The sequence below is a fragment of the Panthera onca genome, chromosome D4 (genome assembly GCF_046562875.1).
Source record: "Panthera onca isolate mPanOnc1 chromosome D4, mPanOnc1 haplotype 2, whole genome shotgun sequence".
Taxonomy (NCBI): Eukaryota; Metazoa; Chordata; class Mammalia; order Carnivora; family Felidae; genus Panthera; species Panthera onca.
In genome coordinates, this window is record NC_138351.1 from 2,505,884 (window position 1) to 2,521,637 (window position 15,754).

The 15,754-nt window shown below is 64.3% G+C and overlaps 1 protein-coding gene across 1 annotated transcript; it reads right to left on the reverse strand.

Moving 5' to 3' along the window:
- Positions 1-10,029: 10,029 nt before the first annotated feature.
- BARX1 (BARX homeobox 1) lies at positions 10,030-13,568 on the reverse strand. Its single transcript, XM_060610468.3, has 4 exons — positions 13,130-13,568; positions 11,233-11,524; positions 11,067-11,151; positions 10,030-10,647 (listed from the first exon to the last, which is right to left on the reverse strand). The coding sequence occupies exons 1-4, from the start codon at positions 13,353-13,355 to the stop codon at positions 10,483-10,485; spliced, it is 768 nt and encodes a 255-aa protein (XP_060466451.1). The 5' UTR covers positions 13,356-13,568; the 3' UTR covers positions 10,030-10,482.
- Positions 13,569-15,754: the final 2,186 nt, after the last annotated feature.

The window sequence follows — 15,754 nt, forward strand, 5'->3', positions numbered from 1 at the left end:
ATGGGGGATGGATGGGGATGGATGGATGGGTGGGAGGTGGATGGGGGGACAGATGGATGGGGGATGGATGGATGGATAGACGGATGGGGGATAGATGGATGGATGGGGGATGGATGGATGGGTGGGAGATGGATGCATGGATGGATGGGGATGGATGGATGGATGGATGGATGGATGGATGGATGGGGGATGGATGGGGATGGATGGATGGGTGGGAGGTGGATGGGGGGACAGATGGATGGGGGATGGATGGATGGATAGACGGATGGGGGATAGATGGATGGATGGGGGATGGATGGATGGGTGGGAGATGGATGCATGGATGGATGGGGATGGATGGATGGATGGATGGATGGATGGATGGATGGGGGATGGATGGATGGGGGTTGGATGGGGATGGATGGATGGATGGATGGATGAAGGATGGATGGATGGGGCCTGGATGGATGGATGGATGAGGGATGGATGGATGGGGCCTGGATGGGTAGATGGATGGGGGATGGATGGATGGATGGATGGATAGATGGATGGGGGATGGATGGGGATGGATGGATGGATGGATGGGGGATGGATGGCTGGCTGGATGGATGGGGGATGGATGGGGAATGGGTGGATGGATAGATGGATGGGGGGGGTGGATGGATGGATGGATGGATGGGGGATGGATGGGGATGGATGGGGATGGATGGATGGATGGGGGCTGGCTGGCTGGCTGGATGGATGGATGAGTGGGGGATGGATGGGGAATGGATGGATGGATGATGAATGGATGGGGCCTGGATGGATGGATGGATGGATGGAGGGAAGGATGGATGGATGGATGGGGCCTGGATGGATGCATGCATGGGAGATTGATGAGGGATGGATGGATGGGTGGGGCATGCATGCATGGGAGATTGATGGGGGGTGGATGGATGGATGGGGGATGGATGGATGCATGCATGGGAGATTGATGAGGGATGGGTGGGGAATGGATGGGGATGGATGGTTGGATGGATGGGTGGGGCATGCATGCATGGGGGATGGATGGATGCATGCATGCATGGGAGATGGATGGATGGGTGGATGGTTGGATGGATAGGAGGTGGATAGGAGATGGATGGGGAATGGATGGAAGGATGGATGGATGGATGGATGGGGCCCAGATGGATGGGGGATGGATGGATGCATGCATGGGAGATTGATGAGGGATGGATGGATGGGTGGGGCATGCATGTATGGGGGATGGATGGATGGATGCATGCATGGGAATGGATGGAAGATGGATGGATGGATGGATGGATGGATGGGGGATGGATGCATGGATGGATGGGAGGTGGATGGGGGGTGGATGGGGATGGATGGGGCGTGGATGGATGGGGATGGATGGATGCATGCATGGGAGTTTGATGGGGAATGGATGGATGGGTGGGGCATGCATGCATGGGAGATGGATGGGGGATGGATGGATGGATGGGGATGGATGGATGGATAGATGGGGGATAGATAGATGGATGGGGGATGGATGCATGCATGCATGGGAGATGGATAGGGGATGGATGGATGGATGGGGGATAGATGGATGGATGGATGGGGGATGGATGGATGGATGGATGGCAGATGCTCAGAGCATGCAGGCTCTCACAGAGCCCTTTGATGTGCCTACTGTGTCCTCCCTCCCCACCACCTACAAAGAAACAGGCTGCCTGTCTTTATTTATTTTTAATTTTTTGTAATGTTTATTTTTGAGGGAGGGGGGCAGTGAGAGAGAGGGAAACACAGAATCCGAAGCAGGCTCCAGGCTCTGAGCTTTCAGCACACACCCCGACATAGGCTCCAACCTACGAGCCATGAGGTCATGACCTGAGCCAAAGTCGGATGCTCCACCGAATGTGCCACACAGGTGCCCCCGGGCTGCCATCTTCAGAAGGGCTCCTGCCAGTCTGTTTTCTCACAACACACAAGATGTGCTTGGGCAGCAGGAAGTGCAGGCCCGTGTTCAGAAGACTCTGAACTGTTAGCAGCACACAGCCCAGACATGAGGGCAGTGCTGGCGTCCTTCTCTGCTTCCTCCCCTCCCCTCCCCGCCCTCTGAGTCCTTCCCGCTCCCCTGCATACAGCAGGGTGGCTGCTGACCGGTCAGCAGAACCAGCAGAGCCTGAAGGTGGATGGACATGAAGGATTCCAGAAGCTCTGAGCTGGAAGGGGTCCTCAGAAAGCATCTGTTACATCCCGACAGTCTTAAACCCCATTGTTCAAACACAATCCTAGCAGAGCCCCAGTAACACAGCGAGCCGTCAGGGGGACGGCTTCTGTGGTTACCCCTCCTGACCTCTGAGGTACCCGCCCTGTGCATGTTACAGAGAACAGAGCATGTGTTTTCCAGCAAGTTCCCAATGGAGGCAACTGGGAGTCAGGGGCCATGCTCACCCAGCAACTCCCGCAGCTGCTGCTGGGGCCACACGCTGGGGGCCTGGGGGGCAAGCTCCCAGGAGGGAGGGAGGGGCTGGTGGCCACAGAAGGCCTCAGCCAGCGCTGATGGCCTAGACCCGGGCCATCATTCATTCGTTCACTGCAGGCCTGATGGTGTCTGCCCACAGCCTGGAGGCACCCACCCAGACAGGGGCGAAGTCAGGGAGCACTGCGGAGAGGCTGCTTCGGAAAGCATCTGGTTGGCCCACGGAGGAGGAGCAGAAGTGGTGCCATGGTCACAGGAGGCAGCCACAGCTCTGGAGGGTGGGCGTCCAGACAGCGTGGGCCCCACCAGGGGGACAGGAAGAGTGTGTTCAGAGGAGGTATGCAGGGGTGAGCTGGCTGGGACGAGGTGCGGGGGCTGACAGAGAATAAGCACAGGAATTCGCAGGACCTGAGACCCAGCAGCTCCTCCCCCCTCCCAGCGAGTGGATTCCTCCCCGGGCCACACCCAGACTGCCAGGGGCCTGCCCGTCACCCTGCCCTGTCTCAGCCCACCAGCACAAGGCCCTGGGAGGAGGGACATCGTGTTCTAGAGCCTGGCGGGGCAAAGGTCAGGCGACCTTTTGTCATGTGAGACCTTCACATGCACCCGCAGCACACAGTGGGGGTTTGCCCCAGGGCCTCCCTGCCTGTAAGTGGCCTCGGGTGGGCCCACAGACGTTTCTTGTGCACTCGGCGTGTCCCCAGGCACCGTCCCAGAAATAGGGGTGCAGGGGTGAGCGAGGTGGACAGCCAGAAGCCCATCCACTGATGACGTCTCAAACCTGGGAAGTGCCAGTGATGACACGTGGGGTGGGGGAGAGCCAGGGGAGGGCTGCTTCCCTGCTGACACCCAGCAGCTCCCACACCCCCTGAGACAGGGCACCCACACCACCTCCTACCCTCATGCTAACTCCTAAAGTCCTTTGTGGGGAAATCCCCCTCTCCTGAGCCGTCAGGCACCTCGAGGAGGGTATGAGGTTTTAATATTGGTCCCCATTTAAAAATGTTTTTTAATGTTTCTCTTTTTATGTTTAGTCATTTTTTTGAGAGAGACAGAGTGCGAGTGGGGGAGGAGCAGAGGGAGAGGGAGACACAGAATCCCAAGCAGGCTCCAGGCTCCGGGCCGTCAGCACAGAGACCTCCACGGGGCTCGAACCCACGAACCGCGAGATCAAGACCTGAGCCGAAGCCGGACATTCAGCTGACTGAGCCGCCCAGGCGCCCCACTGGTCCCCCTTTTAAAGAGTGGGAAACTGCGGCACAGAGAGAATGAGTCACACAGCTAACAAGTGGTGAAGTCAGGCAACCCGGCTCAGAACCCGTGTCCGTAACCACGGAGCCAGCTCCTTCCCTCACTCGCAGCTAACCCTGATCATAGGAACCCCCCCGGAGTGGACGATTCGGAACCGGCTGGAAGTAGAGGCAAGTCACCCCTCTCCCGAGCTGCCGGTTCCTCCCCTGTGAAAGGACCTCGGTAGCCTCCGTTTCTGAGGGCTTCCAGACCACCCCCTGAGGAGTGACCCAGGCGGCCGCAGGGCACGGCTGCTCGGACAAGCGTGCGCGCGGCGTGTGGCCCACTTAGGAGCCCAGGAGGGCCGTGGCTTCCAGCTGGGCTCCAAGGCTGCGGGGTGATGTCCCCCCAGGCAGCACGCTGGAAGAGGCAGGGCGTAGGGCCCCGGAGCCCAGCCCGCACACCCCCGCCCAGACGGAAAGGAGGAACACCGCAGAGACCCCGGCGAGGGGAGAGGGCCCAGCCGCGTGTCCTCCTGGAGAGTTTGCCGGGCATCTGCAGTGGGTGCCCCAGCAAAATCCGGGTCTGCGGCCACGTCCGCCTGGCCGCAAAGCCAGGGTTCCTTGTGCTGGGGAGGATGCCAGGCGCGGGGCAGCAGCCACTGGGGGCCCTGAGGCTGTGCGGGGCTGGGGCGCGGGGTCCCAACACAGACCCCAGCGAACGCGCGGGACCGAGCGGAAAGGAGCGCCCGCCAACAAGGCAGGGCGGCTAGAGCTGCGCGCTGGGAGCCACAGGCCCGAGGAAGAAGGGAGGTTGGCGCCTTTGAGAAGCTCAAACGGTGAGGGAGCTGCGGGCAAAGGCGCCCGAGGCCGCTTGGCGTTTTCCTCGCCGGGCGCCGCCGCCCACCGTCACTTTTGTGCACACGGTTGTCCGGAGGTCTGGGGACAGAGGCCCGGAGAGAGCCCCATGCCTGCGGTCCCCTCCTTCCTGTCCCCTCCTCCAAGTCTGCCGCCTTCCCCCACCTCCCTCTCCTGCGGGCCCTTTCCCGTCCTCCTCCCGCCCCTGCCCAGCTCGAGGCTGCTTCACCCACGGCGCCCACTCCCACCCTCTCTTTCGCCCTCTCTCGCTCGGACGCTTCCACATTTGGGGTCCGTTTCTGCATCTCCGATCTCTGCACATCTCTTTCTCCGTCGCTCCTGTGTCCCGGCATCTTTCCGCCCCGCCCCCCGCGGTCTCCAGGGCCCGCCCCCGCCTCCACCTGCCCCTGCCCCGCGCCGCGCCGCCCCCTGCGCACAGCGCCGCTAGCCTCGCTAATGCGTTTCGCATGGCGCGTCAGTCAAACGCCCTTCTAATGTCCTTAAAGCACGCAGAAAATTGCATCCTTATGAAAAAAAAAAAAAAAAAAAAGCAAATTGCCTGGTAGAGGCGGAGCTGCCGCGGGGCTCTGGCGGCCGCGCGGCGAGTTTTGAGGGGCTGGGCTGGCGGAGGCGCCGGCCCGGGGGCTGCTAGAGCTGCAGGGCGGAGGGAGCCCGGATGCCGCCTTCCGGCTAGCGCCTGGGCCCACCTCCTCGCTCCCTCACCCACTACCCTTGACCACCTCTCCACACTTGTTTCCTCCACCCTGGCCAAACTCCTAACCGCCTCAGGACCCTTGCATGCGCTACGCCTGCTGCTTGGCATGCTTTCCTTCAGGTCTCAACTGAAGGATCAGCCCAGGGACAGAGATCCTCTCTGACCATGCTGACCAAAGCCCCCACCCCACTCATTGCCTATCACCTGCTTTATTTTATAAGACGTTGGTCACTCCCTGAAACCATCTTGTAGGTTTAATTGTGCCTTCTTTGAGGTTTACCCAAGCGCCCTCACCCCCAACATGAGGTCCTTGGGTCAGAGGCTGCGTGCCCCTCGCCTAGCACAGTGCCTGGCACACAACAGGCATTTAATAAATACTTAGTGAACAAGTGCACAAACTCATTCCGGGCAGGCAGGGGCTGCAGGGGACCCTAAGGCACCCACAACACCCCGAGCTGAACCTCCAGGCTGCTGGGCAAAGCGCAGTGGAGGCCCACAGAGGTGAAGTCAGATCCGAATTCTGCTAATAGCTGTGTGTCCCTGGGCAAATTGCCTAACATCTCTGAACTTTATCTGTAAAATAGGAGCAAGGTACATACCTTACTGGGCTGTCACTGGATCAACATAGTGGGTGGGCTTGTGTCGCGTGCTGGGAACTGCCTGCCACACTCAGTAACTGCTTTGCTAAATGAATGAATGGTCCAAGGAAGTGCTTGGTTGATATTAGAGTCAGTCCACCATGCCACCGAAGGCAGACACTGATATTTCTGGAAGCACTAAGAAAGAAAAGTTTGTGAGGACATTGACAATGTAGCCATCACCCCATGTTTTTATGTCATCAGAATTTTTATGTTATACTTACTCAAGGATCTCTTTGGGGCCTATTAAGACATTGATTTTTCTCACAGGTCACTACTGAGTTTACATAAAAAGGAAACTATCAAGGAAATCAATGGCTTGAGGTGTTTGGAGAACCTCTCTGAGGTCAGAACTGCTTCTGAATCCATGACCTCCCACAGCCAAAGCCCTGTGCCTCTTGGCCTCTGCCTGTGTCTCCCTGAACTTCCAGGAAGGTCTCCCCCTCCCCTGCCGCTCTAGGAAGCTTCCTGGCTTTCCCCATTGAGGGTCAGGGCCGTTGCTGCGGGGACAGTCACATCCTGCAGACCCCAGGACCCACAGTGCCTGGGACACCTCTCCCCCAACTGTCATATGAACTCAGATTTCAGGAAAGGGAAGATGCTGTCTTAAATTTGATGAGATTCAGTAACAGGGTGTGAGAACTAGGAAAAGGGGACCTTTGAAGTCACACAAGGGAGACGCCTCCTGCAGAGTCAGGCCCGGAGGTGCCTCCGGGGGCCTTACTGCAGACACAGGAAGATCTACTTTTCACTGCATCCCTGTGTCCAGTGACCCAGGGGGCAGGGCCAGCAGAGAGGCTGGCCCAGAGCCAAGCTGACTCCGCATGCATAGTCCTGTCTCTGTGGCCACCTTTTTTCCCCACTCACTGACAGGGAGTAAGCCTCCCTCACTCCCTAAAGTGGGGATGGGGAGGTGGTGTTTGAGAAATTTCCTTCAGCTCGGAGAGCCCAGGCCAGGGGCAGGTGGAGGCGGGGGAGAACCCCTCCCGCTCCTGGAGGGGCTTTGGGGGCAGAGGCTTCCTGGGTCGGCTGGGATCCTCTCTGGACCTCGACGTGGAACCAGAGATGTCACTTTGAGGCAGGAGCCCCTCTTGAGTGTGGCAAGAAAATCAGGCAGAGGGGCAACCCGACGGTGAAGGGGCTGCCTGGTGTCTCCTCCCCCCTGCAGCCCCTGGAAGGTGAGGCAGCGGTGCCGAGTTCAGGAGGAGAGGCCGGCTCCGCTCCCTCTCCCGTCTGCTCCTGGGTACCGTAAGGAGCGCCCTCCCTCCAGGAGGCACAAACTTCACACCGGCCGGTTAAGTGTGGCCCGGCACGCCCTTCTCTTCTGACTTAAGGGTTCCCACCAGCAGTTCTCCAGGAGAACTCCGAACCGGGAAAGGGTTAAGCCAGAGTAAACTTACTTTCTTACAAAGTGGTGTGGCACGGGGAGGGTGGGGAGCCCCCACTCCCGGCTGCACCTGTCACTTCCCGGGCCAGGGGACTGGCTGCCGGCCCCAGGCCCGCCTCGATGGGACCACCCCGTCCCCAAACGCTCCTGTGTGCCGCCCGAGCTAGGCTCCCGCTGGCACGGGCCAGAGCGACGGGCTCAGGGTCAGGGTCACCATCCCGCATCCCTCCCTCGGCCCCTCGCAGACCCTCCCCCGATGTCTCCCCTACCGCCCAGCCCCGCCGACCCCCTTCCCCTGCCCTATAAGCACAGAGCGCAAATTTGGCGGCGGTTGCGGAGCGCGGCCGCCAGGCTAATCCGGAGACGCTCAGCCAGCGGGCGGCCTCCGGCCCTTCCCGCCGAGAGGGTCCGGGATGCGGCCGTCGCTCCCCCCGTCCCCCACCCCAGGGCACGGCTCTCGCGAGACGCTGGAGCGCGCTCCCTCCCCCGGCCGCCGGCCCAGGGCGCCCCAGGCGCGGCCGCGACCTCGTCCCCAGCGCAGTCCCGGGGCTGTGTTTCCCAGGACCTTGGGGCGGAGCCGAGAACGGTGCGGCCGGGAGCGGCGAGGGGGCGAGGGGGCCGTCCCTCCTGCCGCCGGGCCTGCTCGGAGGGGCGCGCGCTGCCGGGTGGGGGAGGAGGGGCCTCCGCGCGGGGTGGCACCGCGTCACCTCCGTGGAGGGGGGAGGGGGCGCGGTGCGGCCCTTTCCCTGGAGTCGCGGCTCTGCGGGCGGCGGGCTGCGCGCCAAGTCTGGGGCGCCGTGGACACGTCGTGGCTGCGGCGCCTCCTCTTCTCCGGGAAGGGCTGAGCTCCCTCCCGGGGTCCCCAGGGCAAGGAACGCACCGCGGGGGCCAGGCCTGCTGCGGTCGCCCACTCCCAGGCCCACAGCTGCACAGGCAGTGACAAGGAACCCTCCCACCTCCGCCCGCACTGGGGGCCCAGCTCCCCCTCTGACCGGCTAGTGACCTCTCGACAGCAGTGCCCGAACAGGCTCCCCATCTGCGCCTGGAGGGGCTATCGTCGCTGCAGTAGGGGCCCCTGTGCTCTGGCGCCCGGTCCGGCCGGATGCCCCCCGCCCCAAGCCCTCGTCCCCCGCGGCCCTATCCTGCAGTCCGGTAAGGGGGCTGCCTTGGGGATACGCCGCGGAAGCGCGAGGCAGTCTGCCCAAGGTCGCATTGCTCAGAACGAGTCCAACCGAGGGCCCCGGCAGCGACTTCGAGGAGTGGGTCAGAACGTCTCCTTCTCTTCTCTTGGACCCTCCTTCCTTATACAGCTCCGCGCCGCTGAACAGGGGCCGTAGCTGGAATTTGCGCCCTGGGAGCACCCGGGGACAAAACTGGTGGGACCTTCCCTTCCCTTTGAAGTGGAGAGAAGGAAACGGAGCGGCGTGCAGGCTTGACTGGCCGGGCTGGGTGCAGGAAGGTTACCGCCCACCGCCGCAGGGAGCCAACCAGGGGTGACCCTCAGGGCCGGAAGGGATTGGGGGCGCAGCGGTACACCGGGTTTTGGGGGCGCCTCGGAGACGCTAGCGAGCGAGTAGGCTGGAAGCTGTTTGCAAGATTGAGCCTTTGAGTGCGAGCTGGTTTCCTTGAGACCGGGCAGGGCTGGGGCGCACGGAGAATTGCCTGCGGTCCTCAGAAAGAACCCACTCTCTTACTCCTCCCGGCCTTAACCCGACGCCTGCGATGCTCAGGGACCAGAAATCTAAGCGCTGGTTTCACCAAGGAACGATTAAGTCACAATTTGAAAGGCAGCCGTCGCCACCACAGGTGGAGGCCAAAACTGTCGTTTTCGCATTCGGGAGACCCAAAACCTGAACGTGGATAGGATGTTCCTCTGTCCCCCGTAGCTGCGCCAGAAGGGCCTGGTTAAATCCTGGTCCCACTTGGAATTCTGCAGGGCCAAAATGCAGTCTCTCTCTGAGCTGTAACCAGCGAAGTGGCCATCTGTCCACCCCTAGACTCTGGTCGTCGTCCTGGTGAGAAGTGCATGGGCAGGAACCCACTGGCGTGCCCAGCCCATCCTAGAGGGAGAGAAGTCCACCGAAGCCTTCGGGTAGAAGAGGGCGCCCGCGGACACACGCCTCCAAGCCCCACCCCTGGAGAGCGCGCCCTGCGCTCCCCGTCCTGTGACTGGGTCAGGTGCCCTCGCTGCCCCGAGCGGGACCTCGGGGCTAGGCGCCGCCGCTCGGCGTGTGCCGCGCAAAACGTGAAGGCCGGGAGGCAGGGCTGCGCAGGTGGCGCGCCTCTGCGTGAGCCTTGGATCCCGGGCGTCCTGTCTGCCTCGCGAAGACTTGGCCGAGACCACGTCGAGGACCTCACGAGCGGTTCTTGAACCAACAACCGGAGGCCGCTCCCAGCCCCGGGACACTTCCCGAGCGAGCTCCGCGGTGGCCTGGGGCTCCCGCGTAGCGTGGCTGCTACTGCCGGCGCCCTGGGCTGGAGGAGAGGGGCGGAGGCTCACCCCAGCCCCTCACACCGAGCCGAAGCGGTTCCAGGAATCCTGCAGCAACCCAGCCGCCTGCCGTGCCCAGTCCGAGCCCGTGGGGCAGGTCACGGTTCGCTTCCACGTAGCCCGGGGAAAGGATGTTTCAGGAGCCACTGCAAGCGTCCCTCCTACTTTGCCGCGACCACCCTCCCCTAGCCCCGCGGACTCAGAGACCCCTTCATCAAGCCCGGCTGTGTCATAAAATATTTTATTGGAAAAAAAATCACTGTCTTCGCAAGAGAGGGGTAGGAGCCCCAGCGACGTCGGGGACCCGGCCTCAGGGTAGAGCCACCGGGCTGTCCGCGCGCCCTGTCGGGCCGTGGTGGCCTGCGCCGGGCCGCTGAGTCCCCGACGCGCGGAAGCGGGTGTGTGCCGGCGGCGTCCGGACGCGGGGGGGGCCGGCCGAGGCCGGTGGGGGTGCGGGAGAGGAGCGGGGCGTGAATGCGCGCGGAGCTCCGGGCCCAGGCGTGCCACGCGCCAGACGCGAGTCTCCAGGCCCGGGCCGGGGAGCGCACTGGGGCCGGGCTTGGCTGCAGGGTCTGTGTCCTTTCTTGGCCCCTAACTGTCCGCATTCAAGGTAATAATGAAACGTTTAGAAAGCAAATGGCGGGGCCGCAGAAGGGCCTACTCGCGGCTTCCCGCGCGCGGAGGGGGCCTCGGCAGCGCGGGGGTCCCGGCTCGCCGCTTTGCACGCTCAGTCCTCGCGGCTCCTGTCGATGATCTCGCCTGGCGCCTCCGCCGGCCTCTCCGCCTCCTTGGCGCGCTCCTGCTCCGTGAGTTGCTCACTCGTGGGAATGGAGTTCTTCTTGGGCCTCCCCTTGGGCTTGGTGGGAGACTCCAGGCCGCCGCCCTGCAGCACCTGTGCAGAGGAAGGGCCGGCACCGCGGTGAGCTGGGACCAGGCAGCGGGACTCCGTGCCCTGTGCCCAGGCAGGGCCTGCCGGGCACTTTCCCACGGGCACCACCAGGCCATCTGAGGCCGCGCCTGGCCCCAGGAAATGGCGGCCATTTGAGCCGAAGGGTTGGGCCTGGGGGTTCAGGCTGCCAGGAAGCCTGGGGGCGCAGCGAAGCACGAAGGAATGTGGGCTGTGCTAGGGCACCCAGAGGTGCGGAGAGAGCAGAGAGGGTCCCTGCGGGCACCAGCCGCGGAGGGAATCGGAAGGGTTGGTGCGACGTCTAGGAGGCGGTGGGGAGGTGGGGAGGGGAGAGAGGAGGGTGGCTCCTGGAGGGCACAGGGGCCTGGCGCCAACCAGGGGCGAAAAGCCACAGGCACACTCACTATTTTCTTCCACTTCATCCTCCGATTCTGGTACCACGTCTTCACCTGCAACTGACTCAGGCCCAGGGATTCCGCGAGATCTATTCTGGAAAGAGCAGGGTGCACCCTCAGCTGGGCAAGTAGACTCCTCCCACCATCCGCCGGGCTCAGCCGGGACCCAGGCTACCTGTCGGGGGTGGAGAGGTACTTCTGCTTCTCGAAGCGTTTCTCTAGGCCCATCAGCTGCAGCTCGGTGAACACTGTGCGGCTCCGACGCCCCTTCTTGGCCTTGGTGCCCGGCTCCCCGGTGCCGGGCGTCTCCAGCTTCCCACGGAGCTGCAGCTCAAGCGGCAGGTGCGGTGTGCCAGGGGCGCCGGGCAGTCCAGGCCCTGCGGCCAGTAACGCTGAGCCCAGCCCCGAGCATCCCAGCGGCGCCAGCGGGAACTTAAACACCGCTGCCTGCTCGGCCTTCAGCACGGCTGGAGGGAGAGAGAGTGGGGAGCCGGTGAGCTTGGGCCCTGCTCCCTCCTAAAGATCCCCAGCACTGTGAGCTTGGCCAGCGCCACCAGCACAAACCCTTCCTGCCTGGTCACAAAGTGCGCGATTTGTGCCGCACGCCTAGGGTGACACTCTTCAAAGCCAGCGTCCCTGGAGTCTGCGAGGGGGGACCTCCCGCACCCCCGCCTTTGCCTGCTGTTCCCCAGGCCCCAACTGCCTCCGGGATTTTGGGATTCTCAATGCACACAAGGTTTCGGCAGGGAGAAGCACAGTGTGTGTCTTTCACAGAAAAGGAAAGCAAGAAGTGGCAGAGAGAAGGGTGAGCGTTTGCCGCAACCCAGTCGGCATCGCTACGGCCGGCCGAAACAAGATGTTTGTTAAATGAGTGAGCGCATCTGGCGTCCTGGGCCGGGCACAACAGCCACGCGGCGGGCAGGCGGCTGGTCTTTAGCGGGGGTGGGGCTGGGCGCTTCCGGGAAACTCCGAGCACCCCGCGAGTCAGGAAAGTACCCTTCCTGTTTTCTCTGTTTAGACTCTTCCCGCGAAGACCTTTCCATTTTTCATTAGTCCTGTGATGATTGGTTTTTCTTTTTTGCCCGCTTCAAACGAATTGTTAACAGCACTGCAAAGAGCAGCGGGGAGGCTCCCTCAGAGCTGGACTTGGAACGAACGAACGAACGAACGGGCCCTGCTGCCCCGTGCACTGGCCGAGCAGCGGCTGGAGAGTCAAGGGTGCAGGGCAAGGCGGTCTGCAGGGCCGGGGTCCTGCCTGGGCAGGCATCTCACTGAGGCCCAGGCTCGCCCTGCTGGAGGAGGCGAGGGCCGGGCAGCGTGGAGGCAAATGTGAGGAGGGGAGAAAGGATCCTTGGGAGACGGTGGGAGAGGGAGGGCAGACAGACCCCTTAGAGAGAAGCCGATGGGGGAGGAGGGGAGAGCGGTAAGGGCAGACAGACCCCTTAGGGAGAAGCCGACGGGGCGGGGGCAGGGGGGAAAGCCCAGAAGAAGAAGGGGTGCCTCGGAGAGGGACCGGCAGGGAAAGGCAGGATCGGCCAAGCAAGGAAGAGGAAGGACCCGCGGCGTCAGAAAAGGCCGGAGCAGGCAGCTCCAGACCCAAGGAGGCCCAGCCGACCTGGAGGGGGAGGGCCAGGCGGGCAGCGGCTCACAGCCAGGCCTCTGGTCCCCAGGCCAGGCCCAGGGGCGTGGGCGCTGCAGCAGAGGCCGCGGGGCTCCCACCTGAGGCGCCGGCACCGGCGTCAGCCCCCAGCACAGCCCCCCGGAGACACGGGCTTCTTCCCCAAAGGTCCGGCTTCCCCGCCGTGGGCAGCCGCGGCCACTCCCGACCAGCCCTCTGCGGCTGAGGCCCGGGAGCCCGAAGCCTGAGGTCGCTCTGACCCGCAGTCAGACATTAGCAGTCCGGTCCTGCGCCCGCGCCCGGAGGCCGCAGGTCGGCGGCGAAGGGGAGAGCGGACGCCCCCCTCCAGCCGGCCAGGTCCGTGCGCGGCCCGGCGCCTGCCCCGAGCGGCGACCTCGAGGCGCCCGTCCCTCTCCCCCCCCCCCACCCCCACCCCGCGCGGCCCCGCACGTACCCAGGTGGCTGTGGAAGGGCCGCGCCGCCAGCAGCGCCTGCACGCCGAACTTGAGCAGCTCGCCCGCGGCGGCGGCGGCGGCGGCGGCGGGCGCGGCGCCCTTGGGCCCCGGCGGCTCGGTGAGGATCTCCTCGATCATGAAGCTGCGGTAGCGGTGCGGCGGGTGGTCGGCGCAGCCCTCGGGCGGCCCGAAGCGCGCGGCGCCGGGCTCCCCAGGCCGCTGCATCGCGGCGCCCGCGGCTCGGTGGCGGTGGCGGCTGGGCGCGGGGGCCCCGCGCGGGGCTCTAGGCCGGCCCGCAGCTCCGGGCGGCGCGCGGGCGCCGGCTCATGCCCCCCTCCCCCGCCGGCCGGCCGGGGCGGAGGCGCAGGGCGCGGGCGGGGCGCGCGGGGCTCGGCCGGTCGGACCCGGGACTGCGCCCCCGCCCCGCGCCACCGCGCCTCTTGCCCGGCCGGCCCCGCGTCACCGCCCCGCCCCGCCCCGCCCGGCCGCCCCGCCCCGCCCCGCGCCGCCGCCGCCGCCGCCGCCGCCGCCGCCCCCATCCCCACCCCCACCCCCAGGGCTAGAGCCCCAGGGAGGCCGGAGACGGGAGGGAGGCGGGAGAGAGGGGGCCGTTCGAGGGGCGGGCCGACCAGACCGAGGGGACCCGGCGAAGCGCACTCCCAGGAAGGAGAGAGCCGGAGAGCTCGGGGACCAGACCCCAGAGGTGGGAGCGGAGGGCTCGAGACCGAGGTGAGAGGGGCCAGCGCGAAACGGCGAGGCCACACAAGATGCGAGACAGGGGTGGGGGTGCCACGGACGCCGAGACGTGCGCGGAGAGCGGCCGGCAGAAGCGGGAGCCGCGGGCCGCGACGTGCCGCAGGGCACAGAGGCGGGCAGGGCTGGGCAAGGGGCGGTAAAGAGAGAGCCGGGGCCGCTAGGAAGGCAGCGGCCTGGCCGGAGGAGGTGGGGTGGGTGGGTGGGTAGGCAGCCCTGGAGAGGTCGGGGGAGGAGAGGCAAAGGCCGCGAAGCTCGCTGGGAAAGGGGTAGCTGCGCGCAAGCCTCCTGGCCGGCGCTCAGAGCCGCCCGCCAGGCCGGGGTGCAGCGGGAGGCAGCCGAAACTCGAAGAGCGGCGGCCGCACCTGCGCACCCCCGCCTCAGTTTACCAGGCATGGCCTCATTTGTCCGGAGCTGGCTGCCCTGAGGGGTGCTCCAGCGGGATTCATTACATCGCCAAGTGATGCATGGACACGTCCTCCTTGGCAACCCCGCTGACTGTGGGGTGGGTCCTGCCCCCCTGGAGGAAGACACGGATGTCCGGGAAGGACAGGCTGCAGCCTCCCCTTTCCCCAGCTTTACAGTAAGAGAGAAAACTGCCCCCAGGGCTGAGCCGGCCGAGGGGCCACAGGGCGCGCTGAGAGCCTGGGGGCAACTGGCGTTGCCCTACGGGGTCTCTGAGCCTTAGAGTACCCCCACGTGACTGGAGGAGGTCCAGCCTTCCCTGGCTGCTTCTCTTCATCACTGCGGGAATATCAACTGAAGCCGTCGGGTGAACAGCCCCCCCCCCCCCCACCACCACCACCACACCCTCTCGGCCAAGTTTCTCCCATCTCTGGCTCCCACCACTCCCCACAAGCCACTGCCCCATCTGGGCCTCACCTTCCAGACCTGTCCTGAGGGGATGCTGACTCTTGGCTCCAGGGAGGCTATGACAACTCAGTAGGGGGGGTCCTGCACCCATGTGCCCCACAGGTCTGTTGGGGAGGAGTACACCGTTTGTCTGGGCAAGGAGGGTGTCAATGGGGGTGGACGGGTGTCTCTGGGAGGCTGAGGAGAGCCGCTCGGCAGTCCCTCGGCCGAGGTCCTGGTCCACTTCTCCCCCTATATGAGTTCTGCCCCAGGCCTCAGTGTTTGCTTCTGGGAAATGGCCTACAGACCCACGGCCTGCACTCTGCCAGCGGATGGAGGCTCTCTAGCCCCAGGGCAGGCAGTGAGACCGCTAGGACAGCCCCACTCCCTGCACCCGCCCTAGCCCCTTCGTGAACTAGGAGATGGCCGAGACTTCTCGTCCGTAGGGACAAAGACAATGTCTTGCCAGAGGCTCTGAGATCCCAGCTGCTTCCCCCTGCAGTGGTCGGGTGACTGGCTGGAGCTGCCCCTTCCTGGACGTAACAGCCAGCATCAGTGCTCCACTTGTGGGTGGTCTTGTGAGTCACATGGTTGTTGTTGGAAAGGGGATGGTGTGGGACCCACTGAGAATGACAGTGTCCCACACTGAGCCGGCCACCCTCCCCATGAGAGGTGGCATGATGGGGGGTGGGGCCACCATGCCAGCTGTCCCAGGGAGAACCCAGCGGCTTCTGGACGCACTGCCCGTCCCCCCCCCACCCCCCCCCCACCCCGGGCCACGAGGAGCAGGGCTCATTCACCATTGCTCCCTGCACATGTCAGCATCACACCATTTTCCTCTCACCGCCCCCCACCCCAGTTGGGCCCACCAGCCTCCACCCATCCTCACTACCCCTCCCCCTCCCCCTCTTCACAGCGTCTTTACAAGGGCATAGATGGGGGTGTTTCCTTTGAAGGGTTAGGCCCAGCCACCTCCACTCTATCCCTTCACCCCCCCTTTTGGACCCCTGACGGAAGTT